Source organism: Citrus sinensis, chromosome 2 (assembly GCF_022201045.2).
Source record: "Citrus sinensis cultivar Valencia sweet orange chromosome 2, DVS_A1.0, whole genome shotgun sequence".
In the NCBI taxonomy this organism is placed as follows: domain Eukaryota; kingdom Viridiplantae; phylum Streptophyta; class Magnoliopsida; order Sapindales; family Rutaceae; genus Citrus; species Citrus sinensis.
In genome coordinates this window covers 25,888,392-25,902,615 of record NC_068557.1, presented here as the reverse complement: position 1 = coordinate 25,902,615, position 14,224 = coordinate 25,888,392, and the positions used below count along the sequence as shown (strand labels likewise).

At 34.9% G+C, this 14,224-nt stretch overlaps 3 protein-coding genes across 4 annotated transcripts; 1 reads left to right on the top strand and 2 right to left on the bottom strand.

Moving 5' to 3' along the window:
* Nucleotides 1-412: 412 nt before the first annotated feature.
* Nucleotides 413-4,613, bottom strand: LOC102614493 (hypothetical protein). The gene is made up of 6 exons (XM_006468623.4): nucleotides 4,134-4,613; nucleotides 3,742-3,840; nucleotides 3,435-3,612; nucleotides 2,363-2,460; nucleotides 1,061-1,122; nucleotides 413-943 (listed from the first exon to the last, which is right to left on the bottom strand). Exons 1-6 carry the CDS (start codon nucleotides 4,557-4,559, stop codon nucleotides 814-816), a joined length of 993 nt encoding a protein of 330 aa, XP_006468686.1. The 5' UTR covers nucleotides 4,560-4,613; the 3' UTR covers nucleotides 413-813.
* Nucleotides 4,614-4,883: 270 nt separating this feature from the next.
* On the bottom strand, nucleotides 4,884-7,393 carry LOC102614779 (mitochondrial intermembrane space import and assembly protein 40 homolog). The gene is made up of 4 exons (XM_006468624.4): nucleotides 7,135-7,393; nucleotides 5,956-5,987; nucleotides 5,755-5,880; nucleotides 4,884-5,333 (listed from the first exon to the last, which is right to left on the bottom strand). Exons 1-4 carry the CDS (start codon nucleotides 7,241-7,243, stop codon nucleotides 5,151-5,153), a joined length of 450 nt encoding a protein of 149 aa, XP_006468687.1. The 5' UTR covers nucleotides 7,244-7,393; the 3' UTR covers nucleotides 4,884-5,150.
* Nucleotides 7,394-7,466: 73 nt separating this feature from the next.
* LOC102615085 (uncharacterized) lies at nucleotides 7,467-14,119 on the top strand. Of its 2 annotated transcripts, XM_006468625.4 has the most exons (10): nucleotides 7,467-7,843; nucleotides 8,681-8,915; nucleotides 9,056-9,142; nucleotides 9,282-9,451; nucleotides 10,438-10,577; nucleotides 10,976-11,153; nucleotides 11,266-11,860; nucleotides 12,438-12,550; nucleotides 13,053-13,296; nucleotides 13,792-14,119. In XM_006468625.4, the coding sequence occupies exons 1-10, from the start codon at nucleotides 7,659-7,661 to the stop codon at nucleotides 14,020-14,022; spliced, it is 2,178 nt and encodes a 725-aa protein (XP_006468688.2). In that variant the 5' UTR covers nucleotides 7,467-7,658; the 3' UTR covers nucleotides 14,023-14,119. The 2 variants fall into 2 exon arrangements, with proteins under 2 accessions (XP_006468688.2, XP_006468689.2); XM_006468626.4 differs by lacking the exon at nucleotides 9,056-9,142 and having other exon boundaries at nucleotides 7,468-7,843.
* Nucleotides 14,120-14,224: the final 105 nt, after the last annotated feature.

Here is a 14,224-nt window from a genome sequence, read left to right as displayed (position 1 = left end):
AGGTGCATGTAATTTTTGAGAAAGAATGAGAAGAATAGAAGTAAAATAAAAAAAATAACATATACACCCGCAAGATTTAGAAAAATAATTAAGAAGACTCCCAAATTTTAGATAGAAGACACTAAAATCTCTTTCTTAACCATTATATCCTTCGTATATAATAATTAAAAAATTGACTTTAAAATTTTTTACTGAATACAAATATAAAATAAAAGAATTTGTCTAGAGACTAATAATATTTTAATATATAAAATAATTTTTAAAATTATAATTTTTTACTGAATTATATCAAAACATTTGGGGATGAGTTGAAATTTTCCAAAACAAAAAGAGCTTCCAAAACTGTTGACTATTTCACTAAGTTAATTATAAATTTACAATAATATGACCTGTAATTTGAATGGCTACTGTGTGATTCAAATCATTCAATCTGTTAATTGTATGGATGTCATTTAGTGAAGAAATGTACAGCTGTTAATTTGAATTATTTTTGACATAATGATAAATAACACAAAAGACGGATGATTTCCCCCCCCCCCCCCTAATTGTGCATCCGAATACACAAGATCATCGTTTCTACCAAAATTGTTCAGACAAACGGTATAAAATTGCATTGTATGTGACAGAATAAGAACTCACAATCTCACCAAAAAATTTTAAGTTTTCAAGATCCAGGAGAAGAAGATGATGTGTTGTAGAGAAGACTTTGCTACGAACAATTCCTATTTGGAGAACCACCTAGAATTAACCTTTCGTTTAACTTTTGTCTTTCCTCTTCTCTAAATAAAGAGACTTTCAGCTTGGTACCGTAAATCAAGGAGCAGCTTCGGATGAGTTCTCATTGGAATTTTCTTCTGAATCAGAATCGTTAACCATCTTCTCAAGTGAGTCCATGTCCCCAGCTTCTGAGAGAGTATGTTGCCGTAGCTTGTCTGCATCTTCACTGAGCACAGATCAAACAGGAGACATAATTTATGGTGAGCATGGCTAACATTTAGAATTTCTTCTCAACTTGGAAATGCTGAATAAAAGAATAAAGTCTGCAAGAATGAAGGCTTACTCTGTCACCCCAAATATTTCCTTGACAATCAAGGAGCTATCCCTTGAACAGAACTCTGGCAGCTGAACCAAAAAGTTAGAACCAAAAGCACAGTCAACAGAAAATTTTATTCAGAGTAAGTACACACAAATTAAAAGTAATCAAGCAACAGTAGAATCCTGATAAATTAATAGCCTTAGTTCACGAAAAATCTATTAATTTAACAAATATTAATATATCGATAAATTAATAATTATTAATTAATAAAGATGATATCACGTTCATAATATGAATTTTTATTAAGTATAGAGGTAGTCTAATTAAAGAATGCAGTGATTCTGTTAAGCTTGATATTGATTGAGTAAATTAGTCACTTGATAATTCTTTAACTAGATTACGATTAAATGGTAACTCATAGGAAAAGACTTTTTAGAAACAATATATTAAGCCGATTTCTCTCTTATTTTTCTTAACATAGCATATAGAATACAACAATAACTGATTAAATGCATAAAACATTATGTCAGTACAGCCAAAAAAAAAAAAATCCATACGCTAATCATATGTATTTAGTTTCAAATTAATTAATTATTAGTTTATGTATTAATTGGATCTCATAGAAAAATAAGATCATTTTGAAAATTTATTATCGAATAAATTTGTCAAATTATTATTTATCATGTTGGCCCCAGATTGGGACCGAAACTATTATTTAATCGAGGTTATCAACTTATCGAGTATTAATTTAATGAAGTTCTATCGAAATCAAATTCAAATATAGCATCTGGAGAGTACTTCAGTCCAGCAAAAAAGTGGAATTAAATGGGAAAACCACATGCAAGTGGATTACACAAAAGATCATTGTTTTACCCATACAAATGCAGATATTGTGACTAAAATAAGATTCAGAATATCAAAGAAACCATGTCATCCCTGAGCACAAATATTTGAGAAGACCAAGTGCACAGTTCAACCCGCAGGAAGCACTGCGGGGACATAACCTAAACCGAACTAAAAACAAAAGAAAAAGGCAGCTTGAATTGTTCAACAGATTTAGGCCCATATCCCTATGTCTATATCAAATCAAATTTCATACAAAAATGAGAGCTGCAATATCAGAGACCCTTCCCAGAATAAACACCCATTTCAACAGAATAAGAAAGAATGACTTGTTTCAAAAGGTAGTTTTCAAGCCCTCTCATAAAGATTAACAGAATAAGGGCTAAAATTATGTTTCACAGAAAAAAGAAACAAGGCCAAAAACAGTTGAAGCAAGAAATAGGAGTCAATAAAAGGTCACCATACAGATGTTTCATTATTTACCTCAGACAGATAGAAAACTTTTCCAAAAAGGGCCTGCACAGCAAGTTTTCTCTTAAATCCCTTTTCAGAGTACCCAGACATATTCATGACAACTGGACCTGAGGGAGGAAAAAAAAAGAAAAAAAGATAATCATCAATGCTGGGGCAATTCTTCAAATATAGTAATGAATCAATTTGTCTGGTCATTCAGTATTTCCATGTTCACCATACCAGTAACCAGGAAGAAAAGAAGCATAAAGAGAAAGAAAAATGTGACAGGAAATCATAAATTACATTCATGGATTTCTCGGACTAAGGTTTTTAGTTGGATGTCCATTTGCTACTTTTCAGGATAAAACTCCTACAGAACTATGCTCCAAATATAATTTCCCCGTCTCTTCAGCGCAATGACTGCATCTTTATGACAACCGCAAGCATAATGCAAGTCAAACCAGAATCTTACTTGAGCTACAGTTTTAGGCATGCATTAACAAGCCATGATATGCAATCGCAGCAGAAAAATGTTTAGCACGTAGATTTCATGCAAGTCCTAAAAGAATTGAACATTACCAAATGAAAATTACCCAGGATTTCGCAAACATGCGCAAGGCTTGAAAGACTAAAAAGCAATATTTCCAATTTTATCACCCAAATCTTATATGAAAGAAAACTATTTCTTTGAAATTTCAACTAAAGAACGAAATTACCTAACACTAATATAAAAAACAAATTACCTAACTGGCATATTACGAAAACCCCAGGAAACATGCACTGGAATGATTTATAGGCCACAATAAACACCAAGTATGAATTCTTTTCATATCCACTTCTTGTAGTGCTTAGTTTGATACAATTGGTACACAAATTACCCACCTCTTGCACCATTTCATATGAAGAAAACAGCAGATGTTATGAACAGGATCGAATACAAACAAAGCCTGCATTGGTGGTTGTTCATCCAATGCATCTTCATCTAGAATAAAACAAAAGTGAAAGATGGTATGCTTTATAGATCAATATGAAATCAACAGATAATTGCCACACAGGATAAAAACAATAGTATGAACTAAAAGCTGTGCAATGCCAAAGTTACCTTTCTCTCGAACAAAACGCCTTGAGATTTCATTCAAAATTTCAGCAACCTGGGAGTCATCCAGCATAGAAGCTTTTCTGAGCTGGATTAAGTTAACAACCAGATCCGGGTTAAATGGTTTCTCATTCAATGCATAACGAATGTACTTCCGCAGAACATCTTCCATGCTAAAACCTGTCTGGATGTGAATTAGCAATTGGTATCAAAATCTAAGAAACAATAGAGCGACAATCAAGCATCATATGTCTCAAAACTTGATATTATATAATACAGATGAATATTCCAACATCAGTGTCATGTATCTCACCTTTTGCACTAACCCCTTTAAAGCAGGTGGATTTACTGCATCTCCTCCTTTCTGGAACAATTCATCTATTGTTTTGCATACCATTGCATTCTTGTTGACCTAAACATACATAATCTCAAATTAGCAACACCCTCAATCAGAGTGAAGAAATCTAACATGTAGCTGCTGTGCTTCTACTTAATTTTGAAACAACTAAAATATTCGGGAAACACCCATTTTAAGCAACTGATGGTGATTTCATTCAGATTAAAAACAACAAAACATCAACACTAAACATATCCTAGTTCTCAAAACAAAATGACAGGGAATGGAGAGTAAAAATCTCTTCTTCTCATTTACTTTAAGCAAAAATAAGAAATTGAAAAGATGGGTTTAGAGATAATTCCACTAACCAATTTCTTGCGTTTGAACTTAGGAGAATTGAACTTCTTGACTGTTTTGACAAAAGCAATGACAAAGCTAACGCCAACATAAGCTAATGGGACGGCGAGAATCCAAGGCAATTTGCTCTGGCCGACCCTGGGACCAGGAATGGCTTGGGTGACTGACCCAGTGAACTCCACCAAGTCCAAAGCTTTCTCCTGAATCCATGGCAACTCTTCTTCGACTTCCACTTCAACTTCCTCTGCTTTCTTCTTCACTTCCTTTGTAGTTGTTGACTTCTTGTCGTTTTGGGCAGAAACGACGAGGGAGGAAAACTGATAGGTTGTTCTTCTTTGTCGGAGCAAAAGAGAAGGAGAGGAGAAGGGTGGTTGGGGAATTTTGGGTCGCGGGAGGAACTGCAGCGAAGAGAATGAAGAAGTTGCAAGAGAAGCCATTACGCAGAGACTCTCTGATGTGAGTGTTTGTGTTTTAACTGAGGTTTTATTACGCTTATTTAAATGGCCTTTCTATGTTATTTTTATAATTTAATATTTATTATATAGAAAAAAAATGAATAGAAAGAACATAATAACACAAAGAAATTAAAATTCAATTATTAGTTAACTATTCCGGTCTATATTTTTGCTTCCAAAAAATTAATTAAAAAAAAATCCACCATACCATGCCTATTATACCATTTTATGAGCAAGTGACACAATTTTATCAATATTAGGTACTTCACATCATCAATTAATAAATTCCAAAAAGAAAACAAAAAGTTAAATTGAAGAGTTTTTATTAGTGGTACAATAGCCAATGGATCAAAATTTGGGGGTGGGAACAACATTTGTTCACAATCCGCAAACACAAAGCCAGAAGTTGCTTTGCAAATTGTAATCCATATTGTGCATCAAAGTGGAGATGCTGGGAAATGAGAATACTATTATGTCGTCTTCATCAACTCAGCTAATCCTACACAATTGAATCTTAAGGTAACTGAGTTCTACATTGTAAAAGAAAGTAACATGAAAAATGTTAAGCGTTCCCTAAAGCTTCGACTTTGGAGTTCTAGGTTCCTTGGACCAAACGGGAGGAATAATTTTGTACTCTGGGGGTGGTTCTTCCTCATTCTTGACTTCATCTTCTTCTAAAATGTCTTTAGAAAATGCACTGGGATTTGCTTTTATACAGTTCTGTAAAGCCACAAATGGATGCACACAATCCGAGCCCTACAGAATAAGTAAAATTCAATATGTGAGGGCTATGGACAAAAATATGGGAAGTAACTCTCAGATGAAAAATTTATTAAAACATCCAGGGGCTTGATAGCATGCATGAAGACCAACAAAACACGAAACAGTTTGGTTATTGAGAGGATGCAATAAAATAAATGAAACAGTACAAAGTCGATTCTTTTAGCTCTTCCGCCAACCAATGAATAGAAATATTATGAATATACAATTTCCAGTGGAATAAGACTTAAGAATCTGAAAGGATAGGCTAAGCCTTCCACTTTCTGGAGAAATATACGTGCTATGGCCAGCTTCATGATGGCACAAAAAGGCATATGTTTATTAAATTCTACAAATACAAAGTTGGTATGATTTGAGCTCTACAATGTCTTAACAATCTAAATCAAGTCAAAATTACCTTTTCCTCGGAAGTACTTTTCAGAAAACAGAGGAATGCCTCTGAAAACTGAGCCCCACATGGGCCACTTCGCAAATCAGCTATGCAAGGGCACTCTAATGCTTTCTGAGCCTTCTCATCCAGAGACTGAAAATGAAATTCATCTTCTTTAGTAGCTATTCTGAAATAGACAACTATATCATTACAAAAAAGTTAACTAACCTCATTCTCATCATCACCATATGCTGCAGCTTCTGTGTAAACAGATAGTGAAACTGTCAAGTATAATACAAAAGAAAGAACCAATGCAAAAGATGTTGCAGATGCAGTTTCAACAACTACAATGCAGTATAACCTCAAAGAACACAGCACACAACTACAATGCAGAATTAACCTTAAAGAACACAATAATATGTAGCATTAGAAAAGAGCCGAGAAGAACTGAAGAAGTAAAAGTATAAAAAGCTTATGCCTTCAATAAACCAAAACCATAAAAAATTCTCATTACTGTATCTTCACCTCCAATGTTGTAGACATAATGTAACAATGCTACTTGGTAAGTAAAAACTTTTGTAAAACAAAACTGAGAAGTAGAAATTTCTATTTATGCTCAGTTAATTGGAGCTTTCACTTTTTTTTTTTTTTTTTTTGGTTCCCTCTATTGCTAACAGACAAAAGACTATATATTAAACTATGAAAAAATCCTTCAGGATTAATGGAACTACACATCCACCAAGAAGAGGACCGGAAGTCCCAAGGGAAACAAAACACTCAAAACTCTACACAGAGCAAAAATAGCCCAAAACCCAAAAATAACACAGCTCACTAAGAATGCAATCCCTTTCAGGATACAGCGGCTTCCCTATTAAGCAAAATTAAAAGGAAAGAGATATCTTTGAATTCAGAAGTAATTGGAGCTTTCAGTCTTGCTTGAAGGGGAAGTTACTTTATGTTCTGTCTTCTTTATTTTCGAAAAGTTATGTTCTGCCTTCAAGTAAGGGAAAGATACAAGAAAAGAACATGCATAAACAAAGTTAACATTAACAAACTCAAAATCCTAGAATCAAAACATACTATATTATGCATCACAAGCTGCCAATGAATATGGACTCGGATTCCCACTATTTTCATAATGCCTAAAGCAATAAATAAGAACCAGATTGAGAATTTCCGTAGTCAACTGCTTAGAGTCAACTTCTAAGCAAGAATTCATACAGGTCGGCTTGATGATTAAAATTCCACATTATTCACATCAAAAAGATAAACTATAGTTCACTCAGGCATTTCTACAAACATGTAGCAATCATACACCATACTTAAAACACACACCAAACACCGGCATCAGTGTCCGCCCACGTGGAATGTAAAATAGCTAGGAAAGAATAAGGGTACTAAAGCAACCTGCAATAAGAGATTCAATGGAAGCAGCACGTTGAGAACTGTCTGGTGACGATGGTGATGACTGCTCCCCTTCTGTCTGATCAATTGCCTCGCTTTGAACTTGACCCATGTTACCCTTGTTGATGGTAATTGGAAATAATGCTACTGGGTAATTGGCAGTGAGCAGCCGAGGCTTTTTTTTTTTTTTTAAATGTAAAAATACAAATATATTTTTTAAGTCATACGGAAAAAAGTTTATAAAAATAGTAAAAGGAAATAATGATGACTTTTCAAAAGCAAAAGTTCTCGCTGACGCTTTAAAAAGTATTTTTTAAAAACTTAAAAAAAAATAACAAAACAACAAAATAAAAGCAACTACTTGAGAGAGAAACCAGCCAAAGTAACCAACGAATAATAGAAACAGGGGAAGCTCATTGATCTCGATAGAAAATCAATCAGAAAATGGAAGCGTTATAGCTTAACTATATGCATAAAACGAAGAGAAAATCTTGAATCAATATCATTTAAACAAAGCAAATTTCAAAATGGAAGCTGTTGTAAAGAAAGGACTGCTGGAGAATTTCATGCAAACTCATCAAAACTCAATCAGGTCTCTGTTTCAGCGCAAGAAGAAATCTTCAACCAATGAAGAAGACTCCCTAGTCGATTCTCCCGGGCCCATTCCTCAGCTCTCTGTTATCGCCAACTCTGTTGTCGCCCGTTGTTCCAAGTACCCTCTTCACTCTTCTTCATAATTAGTAATGTTTGATTTTTCATCAAAGTTGATTCATTTGGAAGAGAATGCCGCCTTGTGAAATGGGTCTTTTTTTTCGTGTAATTCCTTTTTTGTTTGGGTGGGATCATCAAGATCTTCCCTTTTGATGTATTTGCGTAAAGTTTCTTTTTTTTTTCCCCCCTCACCTGGTGGATGTTAGAAATGAGTGGGGTTAGAATTCAATTAGTGTTTTAGCTAATTTTATGTTACAATGCATATATACATGGATAGAAAGATTCATTTTTTATTTGATGGATTTTCGAAACTGATAGAATCAGAATTTTTTTCTTTTTTCCTTTTTTTTTTTGGGAATAGATGTGTATTTATAAGCTTCTCATAAGTAAGCCTTCTTCAGTATAGAAAGTTGTCTTGCAATGACATTAAATGCTTGGAATTTTGGCTCAATCTGGATTTAGCCTTTTAATTGCGTTGTGGTATGCAATGTTGTATCATAGCAGATTTATTAGGTTTTGCATACATTGTTACTGTTGCTTGATGCATAATAAATTGATGCCATACGCATACTGCAAATTTGAGTTGTATTTTTACTGAAACTGCTTGGATGTGTGCTTGATTTTGCGATGGTGCCTCTATTTGATTGGATGTGAAAATGATTGATGAGAAACGAATGTGAAATGCACTATGAAATTGTGTTTAGTATACTTTTAAACAACTTTGAGATACTCAGAACAATTATATCCTTTCCTATGATGCTACGATGCTCAACAACTAAGCTGAAAAGTGTTATTTCTTGTCATTGTAATGCCTCTAACACATTTCTGAATGTTGCAGGATCCTTAAAGTCTCTACTGCAGAATTACAGCACCGCTTTGACATTGAGCTGCCTGAGACTGTTAAGCAACTTTTGACGTATACAAGAAATTTTGTAGAGTTCTGCTCATACCAAGCACTCAACATGGTTTCTAGAAATCCAGATTATCTGAGTGATCCGGAGTTCCGCCGTCTGATGTATGACATGATGCTTGCATGGGAGGCCCCATGTGTTGAAACTGAACCAGAAAACAAAGTGAGACAGCCCATCGTTGTTAGCTGTATTTGTAAGACATAGGATTAATCGTACAGACCAAATTTTTTAAGTTTAGAAACCTTGGTTTCTTCTGCATTTTTAGGCTTGACATGGTTGCATTATCTTCTGTTCAACTGTAGGAATCTCCTTCTTATATAAATGAGGAGTTAGAGGATGAGGATGGGTCATCATTATTTCATTTTAGTTCCACAAATTTGGCCGTTCAGGTTCTTTAGTTGCCATCTTATAACCTTCTTTATTTGCATACTTGTTACAATAACAAGTTACCAATGCTGGGCAGGTGTTAAGATTGCAATCTTAGGTCTATGGCCATAAATGATCAGATTAATTGTGTATTTCCATCAGGTTGACGACAAGAAAACCATTGGGCCTGAGGCTTTTGCACGAATAGCTCCTGCTTGTCCTGTTGTTGCAGATGTGATAATTGTTCACAATCTTTTTGATGCACTTACAAGCTCTTCCAGCCATCGGCTCCATTTTCTCATATTTGACAAATATCTTCGTAGCCTTGACAAGTATGAAATGTTCATTGATCTTTGTTGATTCTTTAAGCTCCAGTTCTTTTGTATTGTTGAAAATAACATGTCAATTCATGTAAATTTAATGGGCAGTACATATTCAGATTCTTTAAATACACTGATATATTATTTCATGATGCTTCTTCCCACATATTATGGAAGTTCATTAGAAATTCTTTTTCCTCTTGCCATTTCGTTAATTTACCATCTATATTTTAAGCAGTTCTCTCCTAATTTTCCCCCCTTTTTAATGCAATTTGGGCTTTCTTTTAGATTGAAATTAATAGAACAATAAATTTCACAAATTCGAGTTCATTTTATGAGTGGTGTATTCCACAAACTTCTACATATCATTTTAAATCACTAATACAGATGAATGCCTCTTTTGTTCGAACAAGAAGCAGCTGTTTTAGTTGTTTTAAATTTTCTTTTTGTCATTAGTGAAGTAATTATCTCGTTATGAAATGAAAGGTTCGATAAAATCTGCCCCATTGTGCTCTGGAGGACTTAGTTACTGATTATTGAGAGTAAGAAACAGCTAAACAGGCTGCATTTTATTCTTTATACTTTTCGAATTTCAGCTTTTTGAGGGATGATGTGGCCATATGTGTATGGTTTTTCTCCTATTTTGCTTAAGTGAGGGGTGAGGTTTTTATATTCCCATTTTGTTTAAGTTTTAGTTGGCAGTGATTAAATTGTGGAGCTGGTGAATGAAAATATATTCTTTGAGAAATATGTATAAGAGGTGGGAAAAGATTTTAAAATCCAAGACAAACTCGTGGAAGTTTATTGTTCATAATTTGAAGTGTTAATTAAGAGGGTTTATGAACTACATAACTGTATTATGTGTAGACCAAGAGGGTAAGGATGTACCCGTATGTGATTTTGTTGACTTATTTCTTGTGTTTGTTGATTGTTTTGATTGTATTTTTTATGAATAGTGATTACTATCTGAATTTCTCTCTCTTTTTTCCCATCTGCAGGGTTGTCAAGGTTGCAAAAAATGCACTGGGCCTTTCAATTTCCAATCTTCAGCTTGATGAGGGTGAAATCACCCTTGATGTTGATGGTGCAGTTCCCACTCAACCAGTTCTGCAACATGTTGGCATGTCGGCTTGGCCGGGTGGGTCATTGTTTCGTGAATATCGGTCAAAAGATCTAGAGGTTTAATCAGTCCTGCTGCCCATGTGGGTTTATAACTAATGGACCCTTATCATAGGACGTGGCAGATTTTTGCTCAAATTTATTTCTTTCAGCTGCATGCCACTAAAAATGTTATGTATTTGTGTGCCCAAATTCGAATGTCGTAATTTCACCTTCTCTGATTGATAATGTGTTAGTGATGGCAATGATGTGATTCACATTTTTTCAGGAATACTATATATGGAGTCTGTACAACCTAGTTACTGAAATGTCTTGAGTCCTCAACTCAATTAGAAGAATCTAATAATTATTTCAATCAAGGAATTGTTTTCCCCTCTCAGGACATTATTTATATTCATTGAAGTTCTGTTTGTGTAGGACGCCTGACTTTGACTAATTATGCTCTGTACTTTGGATCATTGGGAATGGGTTCATATGACAAAGCTGTTAGGTATGATCTGGCAACTGACCTGAAGCAGGTTATAAAACCAGAATTGACTGGTCCATTGGGTGCTCGTCTCTTTGATAAAGCAGTGATGTACAACTCATCATCTGTGTATGTTATCTGACAACATACATCATACATTGTTTGTCTAATTGTTTAACTTACATATTTATTATGTTTCTCATCTTCCTTTTTGTTGTTTGATTCTTTTATGTATGTACAGAGAAGAGCCCGTTTATTTCGAGTTTCCTGAATTTAAAGGCAATTCTCGTCGTGACTATTGGTTGGATATATGTCTTGAGATCCTCCGTGCACACAGGTTTATTAGAAAAAACAACTTCAACAAGATTCAACAATCGGAAGTACTAGCAAGGGCTGTACTTGGCATTTTCAGATATCGTGCAATTAGAGAAGCTTTTCACACCTGCTCATCCCAATACAAAACATTACTTGCTTTTAATCTAGCTGAAAGCCTACCAAAGGGAGATATAATATTGGAAACTCTCTCAAGTCGATTGGCGCTTTTGAGTGTTGGTGGGGCCCAACATGATATGACTGAGAGTCTGCATACCAAACAGAAATTGAAACTGTCCCCAGTTGCTATCCTGACACTTGGTCAACTTGGATTCAATTCACAAAAAGAGTCAAATCTAGGGGCAGGAGTGGAAGTAGTTGGCGATATTTGTGTTGGGGAGACAAATCTTTTAGAGATAGCTGTGAAAAAGTCAATATCAGACACGGGAAGGGTCGAAGCTGCACAGGCCACTGTGAATCAAGTGAAAGTGGAAGGAATTGATACAAACCTTGCAGTAATGAAGGTTGATTTTAGATAGTCCTGAACTCTTTTTTTTTTTTTTTTTTGGGGGGGGAGCCAAAATAACGGATATAGAGGTATATTTTTATCACTCTGCAACGGATGCCACAAAACTTGGCTTTAATTTTCTTCCCATAGTTGAATAGTAATCATTTCTAACTTTTATTTAGGCAGAAGGCTGGATTGATCAATCAGGTTTTTGAACTAAACTGGCCTTGTTCTGATCTCTTTTAGTGAAGTAGTGAAATGTTTTTTTCTCAGTGCATAGGTTGAGTAGATGATGTTGATTGAACTCAACTACCAGTAGTGAGATGTTGGTGCTAAGAGTTGGATTTTGAACAGTAGTATTCTGAGAGCTATTGAAGGGGCACTTTTTTGCAGGAGTATTGAAACACATGTGCACCATTAATAGAAGTCAATCATAGGCTTCCCTCTGATCGATAGAACCAGTTTATTGCAAGTTTCACCTGATTTTAATTATTAGTTTCTGAAATTCACTGTTTATAGAGCTTATTGAATGAAATTTTTGAGTTCATATTTCAGAAAATGATAGATTTTTCTTTTTCTTCTTTGTGGTGTAGGAGCTGCTGTTTCATCATATTGCAATAGCCAGGCATATTGAACATTTTGCCTCTTGGGAAGACCCTTTTAAATCAACGATGTTTCTGATGTTAACTACCTTGGTTATTTTAAGGTAACACATCTCTAACCACAATATAGTACACTTGGTTAGCAGATTGGTGTGTCATAAAGTTTATTATTCCATATAACTGACTTCTATATAAATTCAGTTGTTTCAATGCAATTTGTATAACAAGACTTTCCAGGACGTAAAATGGCCCTTGTGATAAAGACAGTAACTGCATCATACTTGCATGAACAACTCAGTTTCTGGGAAATGACAAGAAGTGCCTAGATGTAAATGTCCCAATACGATAAATAAGCAATAAAAAGTGGAGATTTTGTGTTGGATGGTTAACTTAATTGTGAAGAAAGTTATTTCCTATCCAAGATTCCACAGATGGTTTCCTTTTGGGTAAATTTAGTATACTCAATTGACTATGCCCACTGTTCATGCACATAAATTGACTAACCTGGATTTTCTTGGTGATTTTAGTTGCCGCATTTATGAAATTTGAACTGTTATTGATAATTTTGACAAATCTGTGCAATAAGGCGTTTGATTTGATGTACAGGGGGTGGATCAGGTATGTATTGGCATCAATTTCAGTGTTCTTGGCAGTTTGTATGCTCTGGAGCCGGCTTTTCAACAGGGGAAAGCCTTTAGAACCCATCAGAATTATACTACCCCCTAATAAAAATGCAGTAGAGCAGCTGCTAACCTTACAGGAAGCTATATCTAAATTTGAAGCACTAATTCAAGATGGAAATATTATTCTTCTGAAAATAAGAGCTCTACTATTTGCAGCACTTCCACCGGTATGTGTTCAGCGACATGCTCAGTTTCTTGAAGCAAAACTAGAAACTAAAATATACTGCATATGAAAATATTGTTATTTCACAAGGTCTATGTAATATTGTTATTTCACAAGGTCTATGTCTATATCCTTGCGTATTTTACCCAAGGCATTGTAGTTAAGTTTATGCTCTCACAAGCCTGTCTTTACTTTTATGGTCTCACAAACCTGTCCCCAGTAAGGAAGTGGTACTTTGCACAGGTTTTCTTGCTGGTAGTTTCACTAGAGTCCCTAGTATTTCATTTTTCCCCCTCTCTTGAACACAATTTCTGCTGGAGCAGTATATTGTAAGACGTAAATCATTAAAAATCACTGTACAAAAATCAGTAGAGTATGCTCTTTTCTTTTCTTTTTTCTTTTTTCTTTTTTGGGAATCAAATGTGCATAAGAAAATGCTTCTTGACTGGCTTCCCTCAGTGTTTTCGATGTTAAGTATATTCATATTGTCTGCCTGCAGGCCACGGACAAGGTTGCCCTATTGCTGGTTTTAATGGCTGCAGTATTTGTATTTGTGCCTCCGAGATACATAATTCTGTTGGTATATCTGGAGGCTTTCACAAGGGAACTGCCATATAGGAAAGAAAGCAGTGACAAGTTGCTGAGGCGGGCAAGAGAATGGTGGTTTAGGATACCAGCAGCTCCTGTTCAGCTAATTAAAAATGAAGAGAAAAGGAAAAAGAAACGATAAGAACAGCATCCAATTGTAAATAACTGGAAGAAAAAGTGGAAATCTTTTCTGCCAAACTGTTCTTATCTCTTACAATGAATGAACCCCTTTTTCTTTCTTTGCAGTATCAATTCTGAAATATTCATACTGAATCATCCCATCGCTAGATCGCAATTAGGTTTGTTATCTTTTTCTTTAGCAATTTGATGATACTTCATCCGCA